The sequence below is a fragment of the Myodes glareolus genome, chromosome 1 (genome assembly GCF_982192425.1).
Source record: "Myodes glareolus chromosome 1, mMyoGla1.1, whole genome shotgun sequence".
NCBI lineage: Eukaryota > Metazoa > Chordata > Mammalia > Rodentia > Cricetidae > Myodes > Myodes glareolus.
In genome coordinates this window covers 31,602,653-31,629,102 of record NC_142026.1, presented here as the reverse complement: position 1 = coordinate 31,629,102, position 26,450 = coordinate 31,602,653, and the positions used below count along the sequence as shown (strand labels likewise).

General features: G+C 45.6%; 1 protein-coding gene across 15 annotated transcripts in view; it reads right to left on the bottom strand.

The window, feature by feature from the left end:
• Window positions 1–26,450, bottom strand: part of Agap1 (ArfGAP with GTPase domain, ankyrin repeat and PH domain 1) — a 445,382-nt gene that overhangs the window by 222,929 nt on the left and 196,003 nt on the right. For all 15 annotated transcript variants that reach the window (XM_048441788.3, XM_085696846.2, XM_048441789.3 and 12 more), the window contains 3 exons: window positions 12,171–12,298; window positions 10,394–10,549; window positions 4,556–4,648 (listed from right to left, as the gene is read on the bottom strand). In XM_048441788.3, the coding sequence (XP_048297745.1) occupies window positions 4,556–4,648; window positions 10,394–10,549; window positions 12,171–12,298 (377 nt within the window). The remainder of the gene's footprint in view (window positions 1–4,555; window positions 4,649–10,393; window positions 10,550–12,170; window positions 12,299–26,450) is intronic.

The following is a 26,450-nucleotide window of genomic DNA, read 5'->3' as shown; positions in this document are numbered from 1 at the left end:
TAGGATGAAGATCCAAAGATCTGGAAACTGCTTGGAGAAACCCCAAGGACAGAATCCAGGTGAGCAGCAAGGACTCAACACCCTCCTGCTGCAGGGTTCAGGCTTTCTACATACACCTCCCTGGGGTTCTTCAGTGAAGTCTAGATTCTCTCAAAATATCAAAACTATCGATCAAATAAGAAACCCAGGGCTTCCAAAAGCAGAAGGCAGAAGCAGTGTTTTACAGGGCTTTGCAAAACCTCCCCCAAGCAAGGATACCCCCAGGCAAAGCAGAGACCAGCCTGTGGGGACCCTGCACTGACAAGATGGGGTCTTCACCAGGGCCTGATTTTAACAGCAAAGTCACTCTGGGCACGGCAGGCTCATAGTAAGGGACTCTGAGACTCCTCCCTACCTGCAGCTGGCCCGCATGAACAGTGAAGAAAGATCCCCAAACAGAAGCCAGTTAAGTAGAAACAGTATCTGCATGACTGGAATCTCTGCGACGTCTGCGCAGGCTTGTTTTTGTTTGTCCCCACCAACTGAAATCCAAATTCAATTGTGAAAGTGTGACGAGCTAAAGTGACCTCACGCCTACTTGTGTGTATGCATGTGTGTGAGGCATGCTCCCGCCATCCCTGACTCTCAGCATGAGCATTAGACTCTGGCTGGGAGTCCACGGGAGGGGAGGAGGCTTATGGCTGTGTATCTGCACTCAAATATAGAGATTAAAAAATGCTAAAGAGAAAGAAGAAAAGAGAGTACACAGCTGCCATCCCCCAAACAGACCTCCCATCTGCCACCCACGATTTGCATGTCACCTTCTCCGGGCTCATTTGTACTTCATTAACTGCCATTGACTTAACAAGATTTATGCAAATGACACCATAGGAGCTCCCTAACTCCCACTGCAATCAAGTGATTATGTATGTACAACTTGCCACAGCGATGAAAAATTAATACGTGACAAGCCCACTGGCCGCTGAGCTGGGCCGCTGGCTTTTATTTTTCTTGCTTTGCCTTTTTATTTCTACTCAAATAGACCTTTATCTTATTACTAAGAAAAGAAACAGGACTCTGTAAATCCATCTATTTTGGATACCCAGATAAGACAAAAGAAGAGTTGGGTCCAGATCCTGAAGAAATGAAGTTAAAGGCTAGAAAACAATTCCTTACTCCTGGGAATCTTAAACTGGAGAAAGGGAGAAATAAAGTCACCAGTGATGGTGACTTGGCCAGCTACCTGTTACAAATTAAATGAGGGAAAAGCAACCTATGCAAATGGGCAACCTGTACAACCACGAGCGAGATTGCAGGACATGCAGACTGCTGCACTTGCAAAATTCCTGTGGAAGAGCAGAAGAGTGAAAAGGCCAGAACACCAGATGTTCAAGGACAGGGCAGGAGCTTCTGAAGTCAGTCTTCTGCCTGAGGCCAATGGTCCAGCAGCTCTGACAAGTTTCAACTTGGACCAAGGACTCTGCTGCATGTGAGAGGGACAGAGACAGCAGTTGCAAATGAACAGCAATGCTTTCCCCTGAGGACAGATGCACATTCCTGCAGCATCCCCAGAGAAAGACACTGCTACAGGCACAGCCTCAGCTGCTTCTTCTGCACAGCACCGGATACTTTTGTGGGAGCTGAGAGTTCCCATGTTTGACTTAACACCTACAGCTTGGGGCTGAAAAGATGGCTTAGTGGTGAAGACCACTCAAGGCTTTTGCAGAAAACCCAAGTTTGGTTCCTAGCACCCACATGTGGTAGCTCACAACCACCTGTAACTCCAGTTCCAGTGGATTCAATGCTACCTTCTGAATTTTGCAGGTACCTGCATGTACACAGTGCACAAAAAAACTAATACAGGCAGCGGGGTGGTGGTGGTGCATGCCTTTAATTCCCCCAGGAGGCAGAGGCAGGTGGATCTCTGTGAGTTCAAGGCCAGCCTGATAGACAAGAGCTAGTTCCAGGACAGGCTCCAAAGCTACAGAGAAACCCTGTCTCGAATTCCCCCCGCCCCCCCAAAAAACCTAACACACACACACACATACATACACACACACAAAAACCTAACACACATACACACACATAAAAACAGTAATCTTTAAAACTGTCAACGCTGCTTTGTAGGCTTCCTTTCAACATGTAATGGAAAGAACACAGATGTGTTATTAAGAAACACTGTGCATGTTCTAGAATATTCTAGGCAGATACTGCCCCTTCAGATGCCATCCTCTCAATCCTCTTGTTTCCATACAGAGGTCACCACAGCAGGGCGGGGACAGTGAGGAGTATATATACTTGAATGATCCAAGTACTTTTAAAGTGTGAGCATACATAGCATAGCATTCAGTGTTAGATCACTGTAACAACCCAGACCACCTACCACCTCTACCTTACTCCAGAGAACGTGCAGGAAGGCTCTGCACGAGCACCTGGAACAACATCTCAGAAGAAAAACCGCAGTCTGGCTGGAATGGATCCCTGCAGAATGCCTAGGTGTGAGAGTTTTCTTCTTCCAGGTCCACACTTAGCACATGAGGGGTGTGAGGCCTAAGCATCAATTACAGTGGGACCATGTGATGCTGGGAGCACTCCCTTGTAGGAGTTAGTCCATGCTTCCTACTGTGAGCACTGAATGGGTGAAATCAAGTACGCCCTGTGCCCAGGAGTCATGAGGAAACCAAGATTTAGACTTCAGGGAGAATATCATGAACGTCCAGGAGCGAAAGGCTTCCGAGGAATGCGGAGCCCGCATTTCATACTAGACTGTCAACCTTCAGTCTTTGCAAACTGAAAGTCCAGTCTGAGAAGCTGATCGGGTCCAGAGATGAGCAGGGAACAAATTAAGTGAGGTTCCAATTACACCAGGGCCTGGCTGGCTCACATGGATTTCCTGCTGAGAAAGTGAGCCTCCTCTTCCCTCAACCAGGAGCTGACAGGAATCAGGAAGATGATGTCCATCAAGAAACAATCTTCCTCAGCGTCCCAGCACCAGGTTTTCAAGTGAATAACGGCTCAATAATTATTGTAACTCTACATGAAGTAACACTGCACAGAAATTATACATTAAAATGGTTTTATGTAGAGTTGGATTATAATTAAATAAGCAATGCTACTAAACAACTATGTACACGGCCTTCAAAAATAATAAGCTTGTTTATAAGGAAAACACTGCCCACCACTAGGAAGGCTTACTTGCCTTATTTGTAAACACATGAAAGTGAACATTTTCCTTCAAGGTGCTGCAAGCTAGCCCCCAAATCTGTCACTCAGAATAGTAAGGACGGTCCTATACAGAGAGAGGCACAGTACCCTTCGCTAATGCCTGTAGGCCTTCCTCCCCTGGGTCAAAGGTTCACACAGCCCTCTGAACAGAGGGCATATGTGGCACACAGGCCACTCTGGTCCACAGCCGGAGGGTAGGAATGCAGTAGTCCTGGTTTCTCAGAAATCTCGTGGCTCCTTAACTCCCACATCTTCAATCTGAAATGGTTCAGCTTCTCACAAGGGCTGCAGCCATTAGCTACAAACAGGTGAGACCTGCACTGCTGAGGAGAGTCTGCTATATCAGCATGAATACTCTTTCCCTCCCTCAGGGCCCACATGCTCAGGCCACCAACCTGGGTGGTAGCTACAGAACAGGCAATGGATGCCCTAGATTACCCAATGCTACGAATAGGCCACCAGTGTCGTCCCGAGGAAGGCAGAGCTATTTCCGCACCAAAACAGAACACACTCTAAATCAATTGGCCTTCTTTATCAACCAAAAAAGATGACATTTCCAGCGCCGCCGAGCAGGGTTGAACTCTTTATTCTTATTGTTTCGGAAATGAAGCAGCAAAAGACTTCACACGTGAATTCCAGTGTGTCTTGCTAGAGACGTGAAGCAATTTAGGACCCGGTTTCCGGGCTAATGAAAACCCATTTCAGGCTAGCAACATTGGCCAAAACAAATGCTTGAATTCAAGTCCTGTTGTGTAATGGGGAAGTTTAATTAAGGCCCCACATTACAGCTGTAAATGTTCCTGTGTATAATAAGGTCTAAATGAAACTGAACCTAATCAAAGTTACAATCCCTTCATTAGCAAATTACAAACAAGAGCGCACAGCTGACACGCCAGCTATGATTATTACAACTAATTGCCTCGTTGTTACAGACCAGCCTGAAACAGTGTTCAGATGTCCGTCTGCAAGAGCAAATTAGGGCCACGTCAGGCTATTCCTGTGATCACAAGGGGTTCTTCTACAGCGATCTGATTTACCCCTGTCGTCTGGCGGCCAGCGGCCCAATCAAAGCCACGCTACAAAGGCAGCCTTTGAAGCCAGTGCAGCATGGAAACACACTCCATATGCAGGCGGGCAGACCGCACTTCATTAGAGCTGTTGTCGCATTTCCCTCTTCTTATTCTAATGATCCCATTTTAATACTCACAGGAACCCCTTCTAATTGATGTCAAGTGAGTGACTTCTACATTCATCAACAGAGCACATCAAACAAACCCTGGTGCCCGAGCCAGCACCATCTCAGGCTGCACCGAGGTGTGTCTCCAGCGAGCAGGGAAGGGGACAAGTGTACCTGTTTAATTGGGATGGCTCGCCCGCTCCCGATGCTGTCCGCACGGCTCTCCAGGCCTTTCTTCTCTTTGTCTGGGTCGCTCCCTTTCCTAGACTGCAAGCAAAAGTAAAGTTAGCATTTGGGCAAGGGTTGAGGCTGCCAGACGGGTCTCGCCCCTCCAACAGGATTCAGAACTGCCACCCCTAGCCGTTTGTCTGTACTGACTCATCATTCCAAAGAGAATTTTCTAAACTTTTCTCCTGACTTTTCTACTGCGAAATTATCTTTTAATTCTTTTTTAAAGAGTTCAAAATGCAATTACTAGAAACCAATGGACCATCCAGGAAAGCAACGCCCAACGAGAAAACACATTCTAGAGCTGCAGTAACCATAGCCGAGGAGAGGGGGCCTTCAAAGGTTATCTGGAAGTCCAACTGCACAAATGTATGGATTAAATTAATGTCTAGATGATTTAAAAATCATCACACACACTCAGTGGTGTGACTTACTGGTATACCCCTGGCGAGTTGTTTCAAGGGGCAAGCAATGTTTCCTTTTATTGCTTCTGGTCGGTTAGAAAACAGCAATTCAAAGTTAAAGCGGTCTACTGTGCAACAGAAAGATAACGGAGGCAAAAACTGAAAATCTTTTTTTGACAAAATGTCAATATTCGAGGGAGCAATGAACAACTGCTTGTTTGCCAGGTTCTTGAGCCAATTATCTTGGATGGCTTGTTGATGCCGTACGAACTGCCCCATGGTTGGCAGGTGTGGGGAGGAGGGCACCGAGGAAAGATGCAGGAGCACGCCAGTCACCGGCCACGTCCTGGCTCCTGCTGGCATGAGCAAGTGTAAGCATGGTGATTGTCTGACAGATTTATTTTATTATGAGAGAAAGATCTGAGACTCGTCCTCCTTAATAACAGTGCTGACAAGTGACAACTTCACTCCATTACTTTTCAATGGGAACATTACTCACGCAATATTGAAAATGGAGAAACATTTTCCTGTGCTTTTCAAATCTGAGATGATATATGAAACAGAGAGACTCGGTGGTGTCCGGTGGTGCTGGGAGCAGCTAATGAAATTCAGATTCAAAAGGGTATGGGACGAAGCGCAAGATGCTTCTAAAACAGTATCCAAAAAGGCAAGGACCTGAGAGGTAATAAAAGCAAGGGCTGACGGGACGGACTTAAGATGCTAGGACGGGTTACTGCCAGAAGACTCAGGAAAAGGTGCCTGTGGTATCAACTCGGCGCAGACACTTCAAAGGTGGTGATTTTGTCACGTGGCAGTGCATGTGAGAAACCACGCTCTTAGCTGATATCACAGGGGCTTTTGCATTTATTAAATGCCTTCTTGGTGCCCCATGCCGTGTGCCTTCATCACAGACTTCAACATAGACTCCTTCTGTTTTTACTCTTTAGTTAGTCACGCAAAGCAAAACTTCCCACAGCCACCTCTGTCTCACAAGTCAGTTCATGGGCACATGAGGTTCCCAATTGGAAAATTAAGTTCCAAAGCTCATACCTGACAACATTTCAGAAATTCTGAATCAATGGAGAGCATTAAGGACATTTGGGGAACTTTATCACTTCTAAATACCTAAGTTTGAAAAATCCATCTTAATTATTCTCCATTAAGCAGAATAATTAACAAAACAAACATTTTTAAAAAAATGAACATTTTCCTGGAGGCGGCGCATCTGTCCCCAATCACTGTTCTCTGCGTAGAATTCTGGATTCCACGGAAGCAGGAAGCAGCAGCCAGAGTTGCTGCACAGCTCCAAATACATAAAGAAACAGGAGTCATGCTCGGCACAATCACAGGCTCCGAGACAAATGAGAGAGAAACTCAGGGTACACCAACAATGATATAATGTTTGTGGAAAGTGCCATAAAACTAAAGGCCAGAGCTCCAACAAGCTGCTGGGCAGGGGTTTGCCAGGTCTGCCATCTCCAACAGGCTGACAACTAACCCACAACTAGCAATAAAACCCTGCACCTCTGAATCCCGAGGGGAGAGTCTCCACAGTGAGCATCCTCCCCTCTGTACTAAAACTGCTCATTAGATACTCCTGGTAGTCCTTGGTACCCATGGCTACATCCAGCCTGCCGCATTCTTCAGCATCAGAGCTCATCACTCTCATTGCACACCCGTAGACTTCAAGCCACCAGAACGACTGCTGAGCCCCACAGACACCGAAGACAGACGAAAGGGAAGGATTATTTACTTCATTTCAAAAAATGTTTAACTCCCTATACATAATAAACAAAATCCCCTGGACACTGGGCAGAGAATCGTGACTGGCAATGATGCCCATCAAACAGAACCTGCTCTCCTAGCTCCAACCAATAAGGCGGGAACAGATGGAACGCACCAGGCCTGGCTTTAGAGCTCCTGTTCTCGGCAAGACACCAAGTATCAATTCTTTTATACTATGGATTTCATTGTCATTTTTTCTTCAGTGAGCTTCTCTGAGTAGGTCCAAGTTCTGTACCATCTTTGGATGCTGGTGTGCTGAACTGTTTACTGGAATCAGCATCACACAGCAAGCTTTTAAAAACACCATATAAAGACATAATTCTTTAAAAGCCTGAAAAGACATAAAGCAACACCACAGAGAACTTAAGGAGCCTTGCAAGCGCAACACCACAAATGCAGGCAGCACATCCATACCCACTCAGGTACATGGCAAGCCCCTAGAACAGAGGCAGGGGGACGGATTGGGAGGCTTGGACTTTCACTGCCAATGTGTATCCTTCATGAAGCTAGTGGCTGCCAACCGATCTCTCTCATTAGCACAGAGAATACATGCAGGTTTTTTTTCTTTGTAATTCTTATAAATTTAAAAATATTATTCAATAAAATATTTCAATTACATGTAAATCGGGCTACTAAATGAACTGTTCTAAAAATTCTGTATTTCTAAGGCAGGTATCCAATGGGTCATCATTTCTCAAGGCCTTACATGAAAAATTAACAAAGCATGATACAATTTAAATTCCCCTTGGTAAGGCATACATAATTGTCACTGCAAAGTAATGCATACCATGCTACAACTGGAATGATTTAGTTTATATAATTTCATACAAAATACATAGGATTTATTTGTTTACAACATGTATGTTTGCAAATAAAACCATCTGCCAGCTGAAGATGTTATCCCTCTGTGGCACAGGATTACTTTGAAAGGCATGTGAGGGCAGGATGGGAGCTATGTGCATGCTGATGGCCTCCAGCCTTTTTAGCATGTGCTAACAGACAAGTGGACAATGCCCACCAGCTGCATCTCCATTCGGCTGCAGAACAGTAACTAAGATGGTCTGCATCTAGCACAGCTGTCGACAGGTCTAAACACTACACACTTGGACATAGTGACAGGGTTAAAGACTGCAAAACTGGACATATTACAACACAGAAGCAGGCTGTTAGCTACTGAAATCTGGATTCTTAATTGCTTAGATTTTAGAACTAATTTGCTTTCTTTTCATTCCTTGTATGACACTGACATCTAGTGGAGTCAATGTTTCCAAGTCCTTCAACTCAAAATGTTCAGCACCCACCTCCACTACCATCCTGCCCAACGGCAAAGCCAAACCTGGTAAGAACCCATGTGCTGGCCCTTTCTTGGAATTTCAGCTAGCTGATCCTTAAATGCCACAGCACAAACCCATTGCAGCACTACATTCTTGCAGAACCCCAAATTTCTGTTCCACAAACATCAGTTGGGCAGCTGAACTCAACGGGTGAAAATCTTCATTCTCAAACTGTCTTCTGACATAAGAAGAGAGCAAATGTGCAGAACACACGCAGCCAGAGACACTCTAAGAGATGTCAATTTGGGTGCAGCTCGCTGGCATCTTCAGCCTCTGTGCACTTTCAAGCTTATATAAAACTTTTAGCTCTGTGGCTCCCGGCCCATTTCTCCTTTGGTGTGGCCAGCTCTGGCCACACGCAAGCTCCTAGATACTGAGCAAAGACAGGGCTGAAGAGCAGCTATTAGCCAATCGTGTTTCTTCTTCTTCAGGTCTTAAAATTAAGAATCCTCATGTGAGTTGTCAATCACCGAGGTCATTTGAATTGTCAATCATCCAGGAGAGGAGAGAGGATCTCCTTTCAAGTAGTTCTGTTCAAAGTAGTATTTCCTTTTCATAGTATTTTCATATTTCTTTCATATGGTAGAAGCCAAAGTTAATGCAGACTGAGTGGTGCTAGGCAGAAACCACAAGCCCTTCCTAACAGTGTGTGGTGGGGCCTACAAAAACTTCTTATCCTTCACTCTTGGAGCCCAAAGCTGCTGAAGTCAGGTGTGGTTATGGCAATTAGCTCTTAGGCCCACTGAGTCACAAGTGAATGAGCACCCTTTTTGGGAAGTGGTACCTTCTTAACCAATAGTCCTGCTCTGGGCATCCAGCTAGGAACCAACCGTTCATGTGACTGCTCACATTGTGTCTAAGAACTTTATAATGTACTGCCTTACATCCATGCACTACTGTGGCCTACCAGATACTTTACTTTATCATGCAGAAGCCAAAATAACCCCTCCAGGCCTACCCAGCAGTCCTACCAATTACTTTGCCTGAACATCACTAGTGTCCATGCTCCTGACTATGGTAGTGGGAAAAAAAAACCCACAAATGCCCCACTAACACTCCTCTGCCCCTCTGAGAAGTGGTCCCAACTGACAGTCCCACGGAAGAATAGCTACTGCTCCAATTATCAGAGAGGTTCAGTGATTTGTCTAAGGTCAATCAGCGGCCAGCAGTGTATCAGAGCTGCATGATACAGGCCAGCAAAGGAAAGGACAAGGTGGCTCAAAGGGGGAACCTTCTGTCATCAGCAGACCTGAGCATGAATGATCTAACCACTGAGGCAGCGCAAAAATGGTGGGAAAGTGTGAGGGCAACCACAGATCTGGCAGGTACCCACAGTATGCAGTGACTGTCTTCATTTGAAGGCATCAGGTCAGACAATGAACTTCTAGTTACTCCTGGGAGATCTCTTTTATTGAGATGGAAATAAGAACCTTCTCTGTGATTCAGTCAGTCTGGCCCAACCAGAACAAGAGGCTTTAAGTGCAGACACTACACAGAGCTGGCCAGGGAGAGAAAGACTTCTTAAAAATCACACCATACTAGCTCTGTACTCAACCGCAAAGCCATCCATAATTGATTGGTGATGTCTACTGAGCAGAAGAGGCAGTAAACAGTATGTCTGCCTCTTCTGTAGTTCAGAGCAGTATCTGCACCCATCAGCCCAAAGAGCTTGTGAAAGTACACATGTCTGGTCCCACCCTGGACTCAGGGTTTCTAAATCAAAGCTCAGATATCCAATCCAGCACACTCCCTAAAGGACTCTGAGGAAAGGCCATGACAAGCCTATGGCAGGGAGTATCTTGAAGACCCAGAAAGAGGGTGGGGTTGCAATGTTAATAGAAAGGCAAGTCCTAGTCCCATGCCCACCCCTGGGGTCAGTTCTCAGACCCAACAGGTAAACAGGGTGATGGCTAAGGCCTCTCTGTGATGATCAGGTGCAAACTGAGTCCCTCAACACCTTCACAATCTCTCCATCTCTAGCAGAGTATTTAATGTGGGACCATGAAAGTCCCAGGAGGGTGAAGGCTGTGCTCAGGGTAAAGGAAAATTGTTCAGGTTTCACACTCAGTCCCAACCGGACAATTCCCATTCTGCTCAGGACCGAAATTTTTTCTTGTCACAATTTCCTCAAACTCCAGAGTCATTGTGATTCTCATTAAATTCAGCCTGGACTCCGCACACATCACTGGATTGGGACAGCCTGGTACGGTGGTTAAGATGCTGGGTAACACTGAGAGGTTGGCCCCAGGACTGACACTCACTGTGAAAAGGTTGGACCTGCGTTTGGACTGCTTCCGGACAGGCGTCGGGGTGTTGGCAGTGGGAGGGACATCGATCCGGAGCTCCTTCTGGCTGGTGCTTGGGGTCGAAGGGACTGAGGAGGAGTAGTCACTTAAACTCCCACCTCCGTTACTTGTCTGTAAAAATGAAAAACAACAAACAAATCAATGTTCTGGGAATAAAACAGCATAAAATCCACCCAAGCAGGGTCAAAGCACGAAAAACAGCAAGTGACCACGAAAAGCATTTGGGAGACAAGGTGTCAACTCCCTGTCTTATACTAGTACCCCCGCGCTGCTGGAAGCAAGTGTTCCTTTGTCTGAGAGAAAAAGAACCTCAAGTCTCCATAATGGAGCCTGAAAATTTCTTTCTGCTTCTTGAGACAGAGTCACATTCTGTAGCCTAGGTTGACCTAAAGCTCACTATGTAGTCCAGGCTGGACTTGAATTAAAGCAATCCTTCTGTCTCAGCCTCTAGATGACAGAAACTATAGGGTTAAGTTACCACATGCAGTGAAGTTTGAAAAAAAAATTTTGGGGGGAAAGCCCATAATTATTCTTCCTCTGACAAAGAAAACTGAAGTGAAACATGGTCCTATGGGCGCCTCACTGCTCCTCCCGGGTGAAGAAGGAATGGTCACTCAGAACACCAAAGCGACCCTTCCTAAATGACATCTCACAAATCACAGTACTACCTTAAAATGCTTTTAGATCACTCAAAAACCAATCGTGAAGCTGTTCAGGTGTGTGGCTAGACCATCCTAGGCTAGACCATCCTAGGTCCCAGTGGTAAATGCACGAAGGCAATGGCTTCTCGGGGAAACTGAGCACTTGCAACAAAATTTGCTTACTGTGTCATTTGGAATAGACAGCAACGGGACTCTCACCCAAGGAGGACTGGTCACAAAACCAAGACCAGCCAGTCACCTGTTCCTTAATGAGGTACTGGGTGAATCCCTGTGACAAGTACCTTGCTTGCAAATTAGCAAATTAGCAAAACATTGTAAGGGGAGGTCTTCTACAGGGCCCAATGGAGCCGGGTGTTATAACTACCTTTAGATCTAAGCATAAGCCAGTAAGACTTATTCACAACTGCTCACCCTTTAGACCGACCAAGAGCAAAGCCAGTCCTCTCAGTCCACGGTGAAGACTGCAGCACACACTTGTGCACTATTTGTACACTGGGTGAAGATCTACTTCTGTGATTGGTTTAATAATGAGTTTAATGGCCGATACCTAGGTGGGAAGAGGTTAGGCAGGTCTTCTGGGGACAGAGAGGACTCCAGGCAGAAGAAAGGGAGATGCCAGGAGACACAGAGAGGAAACAGGAGGTACAAGATGGCACGTGGTAACGTAGATTAATAGAAATGGGCTAATTTAAGTTGTAAGCGCTAGTTAGGAACAAGCCTAAGCCACAGTCTGAGCTTTTATAATTTGTAAGAAATCTCCGTGTCATTACTTGGGAGCTGACTCACGCGGGATGGAAAAAGACTTGTTACACACACCTGGTACCACCCCATCCCAGCACGCCTCATAACACAGGCAGTGTGCAAAGAGAACATTAAAGATTGACTCCCATAAAGCACACTTGGCCACTGCAGCTTCTGAAGGAACTGGGAACTCAATAATAAAACATGCTGTTATTTACAAAGTTGAGGGGGGGGTTGGTAACAGTTTGGGCACTGGCTGTGAGCACTTCCTGCCCCAACTCCTCCTTGGCACGCGCTGGCTGCCTCACCTCCCGCACCACCTTTCATACCTGGCTGATGTGCACGGCTGACACCTGGGCAGAACACACAGAGGAGTGGCTTGGAGAGTTGGGTAAGGACTTGCAGGGGCCTATGGACAGCTGCTGCTTCTTCCTCGTGGCAACAATCTTCTGGGCAACTAGTGGACACAGAGACAAGACATAACAATGTGAGGCTAGTGTTCAGATATGACGTGAAAAATAGGGACCTATGGGGATCCTTGGATCTTGCCATTCCTGCATCCATAGCAAGCTTCATCCAGACATCTGACCACCAGGATAAATAGGGCATTTCCCTGGGCTTCTGAATCCCATACCTCAGAATATGGCCAATGGGATTACATCATATACAAGCCCTGGCCAATGGGATTACAGCACACAGGCCCTGGAGAATTTGATGAGGGTTGAAAACTCACGTGGTTTTCAAGACCTGTCTTCAGGAGAGAGCTGCTCTTTGCCCCCTTCTTTGTCTTTTTTGATTAATCTCTCTAAAATGTACAGATGTGACTTTGGTGCCAAGAGCCACCCAGGACCATTAGTGACGCCGGGATGGAAGTGACACCAGTGAGTCAGGAAGCCAAACAAGCCAGTACTGACTCCTGAGGGCTTCAGCCTGCTTGGACTACCTCAGGGGACTCAAATGTGAACAAGAACACATGTCCGCCCGCCTCACATAGGCTATCCTGATAAAACAGTGCTTTCCAGTTATTTAAAAGTAATCCCAAATAAGTAAAGCTGAACAAAATCCCTTTGAAAGATTTTTTTTCTTTTTGGGTTTTCGGCAGGATAGGGGTGGGGGTTTGGGCATTGCCTAAAGAATGACTTGTAACTTTACAGGCTGTGTAAAATTATACTCAACAAGAGTAATTATAACAAAGGCTTTTAAAAAATATTAATATATGGCCACATACACTGGAAGTTTATCTTATTCGATGCAAATATAAATTCAACTGGTCATAAATTCTCTCAGCAAATAGGCTTGTTGATAAGGCATACGGAATTTAACTGCAAAGAAAGTGGAGGTCTAGAAAAACATTCTGATACCAATAGGTGTCACTGCAGGAGAGTGGCTGCAGTTCGTGCCACATCTGGGGCGAGGAACCGGAGGAGTTAAGCCTTGCGTCTGCACACACTGCTGCCTTTGAAGCCTTCTGCCTCTCCTGGACCACTGGTTACAGGAGACAGAGGCCACAAGGTGCTCACAGGTAATTTCACTTCCAAATGAACATAACTTTAAGCAGGAACTGATGTGCCCACAGCTCACGGCTTTTGTGCAAATAAATGATAGTGTTAAATGCGACTAAGTGGAAATGCAATCTATAAAAAATGGTTCCCAGAGATGAAGCAGCTGCTTCATCAGTCACGGCCCACCTCCGAAAGGCTTCTCATCACCCTGAAAGGATGATATCAATTAATTTATCTTCCCTCCATGTATTGATCATAATCTTCATCAGCTAATCATGTTTAAATTACAGAGGAATATCGTGGTACTCCGTCATTTCAAAGCCATTGGTGTATTGATCAGGAACTGTTGAAAATGTGTATTAGACTATCTTTAAAAAATCATTATATGAACTCAAAAATAAAATCAAAGGTCAGTGTCTAAGAACTACAAAGCAAGTGTCACAGGGAGGTTCTGAAATTTTAAGACCCAGATTAACTCAAAATCCTAACTGTCTGGGTGTTGTTGTTTGAACGTGAAAAGTTCCCTCAGGCTCATGTGCTTACAACCTGGTCCGGAGGTGGAGCTGCTGTTGGGGAGGTTGTGGCAATGCTAAGAGGAGTCCTGTTAGAGGGAGTATGTCACTAGGGTGGCCTTGAAGTTTTTACAGTCTGGTCCTATTTGCTGTTCTCCTTGTCCCTGATTTCTGTATGCTAATGAAATGTGATCAGCCAGCTTCCTGACTGCCTCTCCATCTTTATGCTCCTGTCCCTACGCCTTCCCTGCTATGACGGTCACATCCCCTCTGGAACTGACAATCAAAGCAAACCTTCTTCCCTCTAAGTTTCTTTTTTTTTCTTTGACAGAATTTCTGTCTGAACAATAGAAAAGTTATCTAATAATAAACCCTGTGAGTAATCATTTGCAAAAAGAGGCTCAGATGATCAGTTTTTTGTCTTAATGCCAGTCTGAGTTCCCATCGGTCCAGACCCACAATGACTTAACCAAGGAACGTAAAGAAGACACACAAACCATGCTCAACTACATACTCTTAAGTGCTTTTTGACTCCAGCTATGAAAGTCTTCCACTGGAAAGGAAGGTTTAGGAACCTGAGTCAAATATGTTATGGAAACTCACATTGTGAGAAACTTCAAATGCAGTTCCTTGCTGTCCTTGGAAGGCACTGGGCAAGTACTCAAAGCCCCCATGTCCCCACAGCAACTGTTCTCTTCCAACCTTAACGGCCAAAATACAGACCAACAATATCTAACAATTGACAGCATTTACTTATACTTTTTTTCACATTTGACCTGCTTCCTCATTATTCTTAACACTTTCTAACTCACATACACCAATAAGGAAAAGAAAATGACTTTAAAATGTTTTGTTCTACAGTGCCAGGAGTACTCTGGAAAGATAGGATAAAACATAAGAATAGGGGCAAATTTACTTAATGAAGGACACAGGATTCTGGGTAAGGATGAAGTGAGTGAGAAAAGGGAGAAGGTGAAGAAAGTCTGTGCTGTGTTGTAGAACTCTTGCTAACAGCCACATATTGGCTAATGGATGCTGAGGCTACCTGCTCTGTGTACCAGGGAGAAAATAGCACACCTGGGTGCCCTGGTTAAAGACTTTCCTAAAAGTGAAAAAAGGAAAAAGTGCCAACTCCAATCAGGAAGGGATCATTAATTTATTACAGGACCATGCCCACCATCATGGGACAGATCCACAGGGGCCTTGACCCCAACAGTTGAGTGCTTGCCCTGCTCTAATCTCAGTCTAAGACACAGAACACAGGAACAGAAGGCAGGCCCTGCCCCTTTTAAACTGTAATCGATGGTGATACTTGAAATGTGTTATGTGCTGGTAGGTTCAAAGACATAATCCAGACTCCGCTGGTGGGCTGATCTCATCATCTGTGTTAGTCAGTACCTTGGTCATTCAACAAACACACTGTTATATATTTTACATCAATACACCTACCTAAAGGTCTTCTTTACTGTGCAATATTCCAGACATACAAACACCCAAGCTCCAAAGACCTGGCTTTATTTTTTTATTATTGAGATTTAATATTCTCTCACACTTGGTGGGATTCTGGACACTATGTGTTGTGCTCCATTTAAGAGTCACTTAAGAAGACATGGCCACTGCCTTTTACCACAGGGCCCACCAATACCTCTCTTCTTTTCCATGCTGTTGCTTGGTGTTGCTTTAAAATTGCTTCCTCTACAGTTCAGCTTTCTGTTTGGTCTTGAATAGGAGACAAAACTAAAAAAAGCCTCCCCCCGCCACCAGCCAGTTCTTCACACCTACCAATGGATTTAATTGCACAAGGCTTGCACAGGAGCAGTCTAGGCAGAGGAGCAATGTCAGAATGGTGCCACCTTATGGAGGTGGTGGGTTAGTGCCTGGGAGCGCAACAATGATCTCCAGGTTGGCAAGGCTTCGTCCTAATCTGGGCTAATGTATGACATCCTTAAACTGAAACATATATCCATGTACATAGTTCCAATCTTCAGTGGAAAATTACAGACCTTAACAACAAAAACTGACATGCATGCATTTGCTTTCTCCATAAACTGAACGTTTTCTACTGAACAAGAAAGAACCCCAAAACAGAGATTGCTCTGTTCAACCCCTTATCTTCTTCCATTACATTTCTGTATCATCCACACAAAAGCAAGAATAACCTTGGTCCTATCAGTAGAGAGAGCCCCCTGTTCAGAGCCCCTATGTGACCAATCACATAGAAGTATTTTGCCTGTCTCTATTGCCTGAAGGCTGAACATGGTAGGAGATCTATGACCTCACTTCACCCAGCAGATAAAGAGGACCTAGTGGAAGCTACTTCCTTCTCATGGTGGACACTTATCCCTCTGGAACTGTAAGCCCAAATAAACTCTTCTATGACTAATTGTTAGACAAAAGGAAGGAAGCTTGTCATTAACAATAGTGTGTCAACTAAGCAGAGGCATGGGCCCCTCTCTCCAGCAGCCTTCCTGCAAATTTGTCTTTGGCTGAGGCCACCCTCTCCAATTTCTGACCCCACACCTTAGGAGCTGGTCTGTCTCTTTGCCCTTGTGTGGTGCCCAGGGTACCTGGCAGCTGCCTGGAGGCCAGATCACATGTTCCTATATGAGCCCTGGGCAGTTTCTGCTGCAGCTGCCCATCCCATCCATTGCATTCAGCTCTAGGTTTCCAGGACATACTAGGTTCTTGGCCTCACCTTCTGCCTGGAACTCCTCAAGCCCCTTTGTTGCCCTCTCAAAGGTGCTGCCAGGGCGCTGGCCCTCAGCCCTCTCCAAGCTCCAGATTTGCTCTTGGAAAGCCATCTACACATTCATTTAGTAACCATCTCAATGTGATGGCTCTCAACAGGTAGCCAGTCCTGAGGCCCTCCTGCATTCTAAACATAAGTGATCCCAGCAAGCCCAGCATGTGACTGGGGCACTTCCGAGTCCCCACTGCACCTCCACCCTTTCCTATGTGATCTTAGCACTCTCTATGCAGCAGCCCCTGGCCCCTGGCCCCTGGCCCCAGGCACAGGCAGAAAAGACAGCAGTCTACTTGTCCAACAACCACAGTTGCTCCCAAATTCATCTTCATTGCCAATGCCCTGACCAAGTCCTCAACCTACCACAGCTGATCACAGCCAGCCTACAAAGGACTGACTGCAGCCTGAGACCCAAGCAAGCTGCAGGGTCATCTTCTCCAAAGCAAACCCAGTTGTGACACTGCTCTGCTTAGATGTGCAATGGCTTTGGTCACACAAACCTTATGTGGATTAAGGGTGGGTTCTGTACTCCTGTGATAGGCCTGCCTTAGCACAACTATGTAAGTCTTGCTTTGCTAGAACACTCAGAGATCGCAGATAAATTCCTACAGGGTTCGAGAGCAGTGGTTCTCAAACTGCGGGCAGCGACCCCTTTAGCAAATTGCTGTCTCCAAAAATGTTTATATTATCATTCATAACAGTAGCAAAATTACAATTATAAATTAGCAACCAAACTAATTTCATGGTTGGGGCTCACCACAACATGAGGAACTGTATTAAAGGGTTGCAGCATTAGGAAGGTTGAGAACCACTGCTCTGTAAGGCGCAGACATCTTAGGTGCAGGAAGAACACGGAATGGGGCTATGACCTCAGGATGGCACACAGCCCTGTCATCTAAAGTACACAGATCTGAATGCCCAAGACCCATGGTTAGACACAAGTGAAGACAGGGTCTAAGAATGACTCTGCTACTGGAGAAAACCATAGCACACTGCTAACCTAGAGTCGGAGGGGCCATTAACGGGGCACTATTCTAAATATCTGTAACAGATGCACTGACAAAGGCCAGCAGCCATGTGGCTGGACAAGAATTACACTGCACAGGGAGGGCTGCAGACGGTCTTGCTGTGTGGCCCAGGCTGGCATCTTATCAGCGGTCCTCCTGTCTACACCTCCCAAGCACTTCGGGTTGCAAGTGTGCCAAAACACTTTGCTCCCAAAATATTTTAAAAGCTTGTTTTCTGGCGGTAGCAATCGCTGTATGATTTGTGATTCTCTTGTACTTTAACCCCCAAACAATGCCTATTACACCTTCCACCACAAGGTCCTGATGGAGAACCATGAGGGGCTCACACGGGGAACCCCCATAAACAACAAAAACCCACTGCAGACTGTGAATCATTCACTAATGTCTCTACTTTAAATTACAGAATGATCATTAAAGTAGCTTATTAATTAAGGAGAAATTAATTACCAAGTTACCTATATATCTCTGAATGTGTGACTTAGAAGTGAAAAAAAAAAAAACCTAAGTGGAATATTCTCACCGCAAAAATGGCCAAGTCACTACAGGTTAGAGAGGGCATATTCATTTTTGTTGGTAATACGACCTCTCCACAGCTGTGTTTCTATATTACTTGAGTTTTGAGTAAGGACAAAGCTATGGATAAAAAAAAAAAAAAAAAAAAAAAAGGGCCAGGAAATTGGATCAAGGTTGGGACACAGCTTGCTCAGTAGAGTGCAGGAAGCCCTAGGTGCTACCCCTAACATGGCATAAACTGGGGATATGGTACACACCTGTAATCCTGGCACTTGGGAAGTGGAGGCAAAGGAGTCAGGAGTTCAAGATCATCCCTGGCTACATGGCCAGCCTGTGCTTCATGAGACACTGCTTCAAAACCAAAGCAGCAAGGATCCTGGAGCAGAAGCAGGACAGAGAGCAAGAGGGGGAGGATGGAAATGCAGAGACAGCACATGCTTCAGAAGCTGAGGACAGTTCCTAAGCCAGGGGAGAGCAGTCTGCCACCTGAACACCTGCTGAGACACAGTGAATGCCTGCACGTGTCTGGAGAGCAACAGTCACCCTGCAAGGAGGGAGATGCAGGGCCGGATGACTGACAGAGGGGGTGGGGCAGAAACATTAGAAAAGAATGAAGGGAAGAAAAGCTCTGAAGGACAACTAGAAATCCATTTCTACCTCTTTAATATGCGAAGAGTGTTGTTAGCAGCTATCTAGGATACAACGACGAGACCCACACTTCAGAAAGAAAACTCAGTATGGCTTCATGATGCCAGTCATTCCCACAGGGAAACTTGAGGAGGGGAGCGTGAGTGCTGCGGGTGGGACGAGGTGGGTGCTGGACTGCACATTTTAATTAAACACTCCCATATCTATTGTCAGTTTACCCTTCCAGCCGAGTGAAGCTCCCCAGACTGACTACACATCAAAGTTGTCAAAACTCTTATGGGGAGGGAGGTTCACAGGTCACCACCACTGTCTTAACCGCCAACAGTTTCCTTAACATGCAATGGGCCTTTCTGTGGGCACGCGTCTCTGCAAGAGAAATCTCATTATCCTATACTCGGAACAGGCTTTGCCTCCCTACTCATCACCATTAAAACCAGGTCTCAACTCTTCTCAAGTCTAATCCCTTCCAACCACCCTGTGTGGTCACCAACTCTCATCATTCACAAACACGATTTGGGCCCAGTTGCAATCACGTTTCCTAGAAATCTACCCTTTAGCCATTAGGACAAATTTTCAATTAGAACAAACACTAACGTGACTTTTCCTGCAACTGAACAGGCCTTGACGACCTCTGGGACTTTGCTCTTCACAGCCTCTCCAGTGAAAGCCCAGTGAACAACTCTGGTCAGATACCCACAGCTGCTGTCCCCACACCACCAGTGAATCAAGAGAGGATCAGTGGCCATGGTGAATGGAGACTGTGGAGACTTAACTTCATCATAATCGAGACACAGATTAACATTATGTATTTCTGGGTATATATATAATGACTATCTAAGTCTCCACCTACCAATGTGTATCAATTCAATACATCAGTGTGTGTATGCATGCAAGTGCGTGTCTATCAATCAATCAAGCAAGTAGGTTTAATTTTCTTGATTTTCACTGCTGAACACACTATGTAAGTGCTCTATTGCTAAGTTAATCCCCAGCCCCTACAATACTTCTATTACACGCTTTAGAATAAAAAAAAAAAAGAGCCCTCTAATCTAAGACAGGCCATGTTTAAAAAGCCACACTGTAATTTCTTCTGGTGAGGCCTTTGAGTTTTTTCTGAAGTAATAAAGCCTGAATTCTTAATCTGAGATTCAGTTCTTATCTGCATTCTTTTTATCTCGTTGTATTAAAACAAATTTATCTTCATTTATGTCGCAATTACCTATTAGGGTTGTTAATTTGCTGGAAATGAAGCTATTGTTTAATTGCTCCTATTAATCGGGGATTTAAATGCCGACTGTAATAAACAGTTACCTTCAGGACGGAGCAAAGTCAAGGCTGCTGGTATTAATTTCAAAATTTTAGAACGAGGGGGAATTTCTGCATTCAGGGACACTGATTTTCTGTTCATAGAAAACATGGAAGAATACTGAATACTCACAAGAGAAACTCAACTGAACAAATAGTCTGTTAGCCCCTTTTACATATGCAACTGTCATGTAAAACAATCAATTATAGTAGGACAGAAAGTCATGCTGCAGGACACCAGCCCTTGGCTGGTTCTGTCTGCAGGCAGGACGGACGTGGGGTTTTGGTGGGCAGGGCTCTGAAACATACACTTCTCCCAAAGCTTGCCAGGAAAAAAGTATGCCTGTCAAAGTGGGTACCCTCCTGGGTGTCCTTCAGGGACACATCTCAGGGCCTGCCTGCTCCCCTGTGCAGACAGTCAGGTCTGCACATGCAGAGGTATACGGAGATGCGTAGGTCACCCAGTTCTCCCCCACCGGCCTTCCTCAGCATCTCGACTCACAGCTATACCTTGTTTTCTCACAACCACCACCCTCGTCCTCATCCACACCCTACACTGCTATAAGTCCTGTTTTGTCAGGATTCTTCCCTAACCCCAGACTTTCAGTCCCCCATGTCTCCTGCTTCCTTTAGCTTCCTCATCTCAGTGAGTACTGGCTTCAGTTTGAAAGCTACATCTCTAGCTTGCTGTCCAGCACGGCTGACTGGTGCTCCGTTCCCTGCTTCACTGCTCTAAACTGTAGGTGTGAGTACAGCCTTTCTGACCCTCCCCATCCCACTGGTGTGAGCTCACCCTCAGGACCAGGCTGGGAAGACAGTGAAGCTGGCATGACTACATGACTCAGAGCATACAGCCTCAATGCCAATTCCCAAAAGGCCTCGGAAGGCTCTTTGTCATGTTGGTGGTCCCACAATGCTCTTGAGGATACTACTGTTCTCAGCATACTCTTGGTTCAAGCATGCTCTTCACCATGTTCTTGGCTCTAGGATTCTCTTAGTAACACTGTCGGTTCTAGAGAGAACTTGGTTATGTTGCTGGCCTCCACACACTTCTGTAGAGTCTTTGGTGCTTCAACAGAGCTAAGCAGGCTGATGTCCACTGCATGTTGGGCATACATGGAGTTGGCTGCTTCACCAGGCTGTACAGCATCCAGCTCTTACCAACTATTCCATATACTACCCACTGTGATGGTGCACACATCACTGGGTACACCTAGGGACAGTGGAGACTGCCAAATTCAGATAGATCTGCCAGCAGACTGGCTGGTCACAAGCATGCTAATAAGTAAGCTTTATTGACCTTCCAGCCAGCCCAAGCATCCCACAGGAGAGACCAGACCATCTGTGTAATTCTTCAGGACTTAAGTTTCCTTGACTATTGGCAACCATAGTGAGTCTCTACTTCTTGGCACCTGTGTTGGAATTCACTTCCTCCTGGCTCCTCCCTGCTTGGTGCCAGGTAATACACACAGTGTTGGAGAGCAGCAGAGACATGTGCTGTAGAGCAGGGACTGTGTGCACGAGGGAAACAGCGAGATTATAAATACTGCAGAGAAAACTATGAAAAGAAGAAAATATTTAGGCAGATAATGAGATGTTAGAGACATGGCAGGCCTACAGAGCAAGCAAGGGTGAGCGCACAATGAAGAAAGGTCTGGGTGTTCTGCAGAGCGGCTGTGTAGCGCTACAGTCACACCAACAAGGGCTAGCGCAGTCCCTGTGTGCTCAATTCAGCCAGGATCAGAGAGGAAACAGACTTGAGAAACTGCTGTGGACCACTGCACCCAAGGTCAGGAGTCACATGACTCAGATCAGCTCCATATCTCCACATCTGAAGCCTGTGTCCAGATAAGTAAGTGTCCAGACCATGGCAATAGCTTCCTCAAGGATGCTTAATGTAGGCAAAACTAGTATATGCTGGGAAAAGCCATCCTAGAAAGATCAGGAAGACTGACAGGTATGAAAGCAGGTTTCAAGCCCCTTAAGGAACCTCAAAGGTCCAATGTGCAACATAGGAGAGATGCTTCCTCTTCCTATAGACTGGCCTTGCTCACAGACAGATTTCCCCCTCAGTCCCTCAGCTCTGTTCTTCTTCACTAAGTATCCTAAGGACAGAAGGCTGATCCTTCTCACTGCCTGGTGAGCTTTCAGCATTGCCTCACCTCATGGAATAAAATAACCGTCAAAACAAGCCAAAAGCTGAGCATACACCACAATTCCAGCACTCAGGAGACTGAGGCAGGAGATCAGGAATTCGAGGCCAGTAGGAGATTCAGACAGTGATACCCTGTGGGGTGAGGGAGCAGGAGGGAAGGAGGAAGAAGAAGGAAGGAAACACAAAAGAAAAAGAATGAGTGCAGAAGAGGAACAGGCAGAGTCCCAAACAGTTCACACAACTTCACTGACTGATCTGACATGAAAGAAAAAATGCTAAAAGCATGAACTGAAGGTCCTTGGAAGCATGCTGTGTGGACTGGACATCCTATAATGACTGACGTGGGTATCAGGGAGCACACTGCGTGAACTGGGCATCCTATAACACTGATGTGGGTGTCAGGGAGTGGAACACACACCGCACACTGATAAGGAAACATGTAACATTTCAAACATCACAAGTAAACACTGGAAAAAAAATCTGTTCAAAAACCCAGGAGATGATTAACCTCCCTTCTCTCACTTGTCCTCAAGTCGGATGCAAATCAGTGCCTTCTGAGCCCAGGCAAGTGAATATCCCAATAAATTGGCAATACAATTCGGATGGCAGGCAAGGAGCTAAAAGATAAATGGCTTAAACAAAGAGGGGGAAATGAACCTGTCACTTCTCGCCCATCAGGCTGCCTCAAACAGAAGCGATGATCCTGGAGCAGAGCTGCTTCTGACACCCCGAAGCTGAGGCTCCCCCGGGGAATTCTTCAATCTGCAGACTCCCAGCTCACCAGTCACAAGTACAGACCTCACAAAAGGCCAAACTGGTCACAAAACACGCCAAAATACTTTTACCAGTTACAGTAAAGAAAGCTGGAGGGAAAACGTGAAGAGCTAGTCCATGAATAGCCTGCTAGAGATTGGAAAGCCAGTCAGGATGATGGGCCAAGTAAGGACTCATGGACAGACAGACAGACAGACAGACAGACAGACAGACAGACACACACACACACACACACACCAGGCAGACGACCAGGTGAAATACTCAAGCCAACAGTTCAAAATTTTAAAAAGAAACAGATGAGGAAATCAAGGTCACTGGTGCTCAGGTGACAGGCAGAGCCCTAAACAAGGGCACGACACAAAGGCCAGCAGTTGATGTCACCTCAAGAACCTGGGAACAGGTACGGTTCAGTGCAACCATCAGGTTTTCCTTTAGTGAGTTAATACCCTTGACTACTACTGTCCTAACTGAAGTCAAAGGTCTTATCTTTAAAGATATCCATGGTAACGGAAAGCAAAAGAACTCAATTCCATCTCCAACCTCTGCACCGATCTTCAGATCATTTTTAAACTCTCAACAAAAATACGGGGAAGGAGAGATGGCTCAGCAGGTTAAGCACTAGCTGCCAAGCCTGGCAACTGAGTCTGACCCCCAAGTTGCACAGCGCGGAAGGAGAAAGTGGACTCGCACAAGCTGTCTGTCCGCTGGCCTCTCTGTGCATGCACTTGAGGGCAAGGCCTCTTCTCCCAGCTCTGTTAGCCATGAGGCCTTGCTGGAAGGTCTGGGGACAAGTGACAGTGACACACAGGTTGAATTATACAATGTACTGTGATCTGATTAGAAAGAAGGATGAGGTGACAAAACAGATTTCTACCCGGTCTTCAGCATGGCTTTGTGCATTAAGACACTGCAGCCCCTCCCCCAACACACACACACATACACACATCAATTACTATCACTCAGACAGCACCACCCAGAGCCCTGCCCTTTCTAATACCGCACACAGCATTCCTGATGGGGCAGGCTTGCCTTCTGTGACACTACAGTATGCTGGCCATGTAAATGAAATGAGGTCCAAACTGGCAAGACTGTTCAGTGGGTAAAGACACTCGTTGCCAAGCCTGAGTTCAATCTCCGGAACCCATATGGTAGAAGAAGAGAACTGATTCCTATAAATTGTCCTCTGAGCATGAGTTCACAGTACACACACACACACACACACACACACACACACACATACACACAGAGAGAGAGAGAGAGAGAGAGAGAGAGAGAAAGAGAGAGAGAGTGAGCGAGAGCGAGAGCGAGCGAAAGAGAGTGAGAGAGTGCAATATTCTTAACCAGGGAGGTGGCCTATGATGAACTTAAAGAGCCCAATAAAATAAGTGATGTAAACGTCTACAGGATTAACAAGGAAGCCTCAACCGTTCTTCTGAATGGGCTCCAGGTGCCCAAGAGTTAAGCACACAGTGGACAGAAACTTTCTAACATTTCTCTCCTTTAATGAGAAGTTAAGTTTATCAACTGCCATTGTAATTATGCAGAGCACCTCAGGTAATTAAAAGGGATCTAAATCTAATTTTATTTACATTTAGAATACCTGAGGTCATCTCTGATCAAGACTTCACATTCGTGACTAATAATACTTCTGTGTTAATTAGAGTTCAGCACAGAATGCGGATTGATTATGAATCTCTAATCGGCAGTGATTTAACAACATCACGAAAAGTCCAAGAACCTCTCTCGTCCTGGAACACAGCAGTTCATACAAATGACAGGCACCCTCCAGTTACCAGTACTTCTAACTTAAAGTCTCGGAAGAAGCAGGGACTCTATGCACTTCTACTTGTGAGAAAACATCTCATATTAAATACAAATTAATCCGTCTTTGCATGGGACGGCTATGGTGTTGTTTTAAATATTGTGTCGAATTGTCCCTATGTTTATAATACAAGTCTTTATAGTGCAATGAACATGCATTTCTGTCCTACTTAGATTTGATGGTGGAAACATCAAATGTCTACTTTACTGCACACCTATGCACCCTTCATCCCTCCACTCTTCTAGCCGCCTCCCTCACTCCACTGTCTGACATACATCAAGCCTCAAACAGGTTCAGTTCACTCCCAAACACTTCACCGCAGCCATAAATAAAAGGTTATGAAGAGTCTCAGACCAAAAGTTCAACCCGTGTCTCCTAAACTCATTGTCTTTCTAGTCAGAATTCTTGCTTTCATCTATCCTAAGGGAATAATCCTTTATTTACAAAAAAGTGAGAACTGCTGTTCTTTGGGCATCAGGGCTGGAGGTCGCAGGAAAATACAGGAGGATCTGAAAAGTCTGTGGTGGAGGAGGCTAGCTTTAAAGGTCTCCAGGCCAGATCACCACTCTGCAGCATAAACAGAAGCACATGGGCAAGAACACAACCTGTAGGTCACAAAAATTGCCACATCTCCTAGTTGAAAATGCTAAAAACTGAAGATGAACAGACAGTTTGCTGGCTGCAGGTGCAGAGCCCCCGGGTCATGTTTATGCTCCTCACACAAGCACACACACAGACTTCACACATCTCCATGCTGGCCTAATGCTGAACGCTGAAGACCCACCGAGTCAAGGTGCCGTTTGTGCCATTTTGGGGTGTTATTTACAAAGCAAGGAGTACTTTTATGAGGCTACTCAAAGAAAGCAGGTTTTTCTTGGGGAGTTGGAGTCCTGTTTATTCAGCTGAATGTCACAATTTGCAGAAATATTATAAATAGTTTGTTTTTAATTACACGATATGTGTGTTTGTAAGAATGTGCTCTCAGAGTCCAGAGAGGGTGGTGCTGGGTCGCTTGGGATCAGGTAGTCACTAGCACCTGACATTGGTGCTGGGAACACTACCTGCTTTTAATTTTTGAACCATTACTGCAGCCCTGTGCATTTTATATACTAACAAATTCTTTACACATGAGCCTCTTTCATGAGGCTTCTGGGAAATCACCTTGAACACAAGAGATTCAAAAGAGCTTGCTTGTGCTAGTTATTAGCCCAAACCCTTAATGTTGCCTCAGACTCGGAGAACGTGATCAGAAAAGAATGTTCTTCCTTCATGGAGGTACTCAAAACACCGCCCGTGGGTGGGACACGCTAAGTGAAAGGCAAATTACAGCTGGAAAATTTAATGTGCCAAATGATCACACTGTCAAACCAGGCTCAGGGTATTGGGCATTCAGTGGGTCTTTCTCTTTCCTTCCTCAAAAATGCATGGAGGAAAAAAAACAACGAAGTTATCATGTGCTGTGTTTCTAAAACAGATTTCTCTAGTCCTTGCCCCCCCCCCCACACACACTGCAATATTCATACAGTCATGCTCTGAATCATGGTCCACTGAAGCTAGGAGCCACTCTGTCCCTGCAACTTCTCTGGAGGTATGTGCTTTGAAAGACC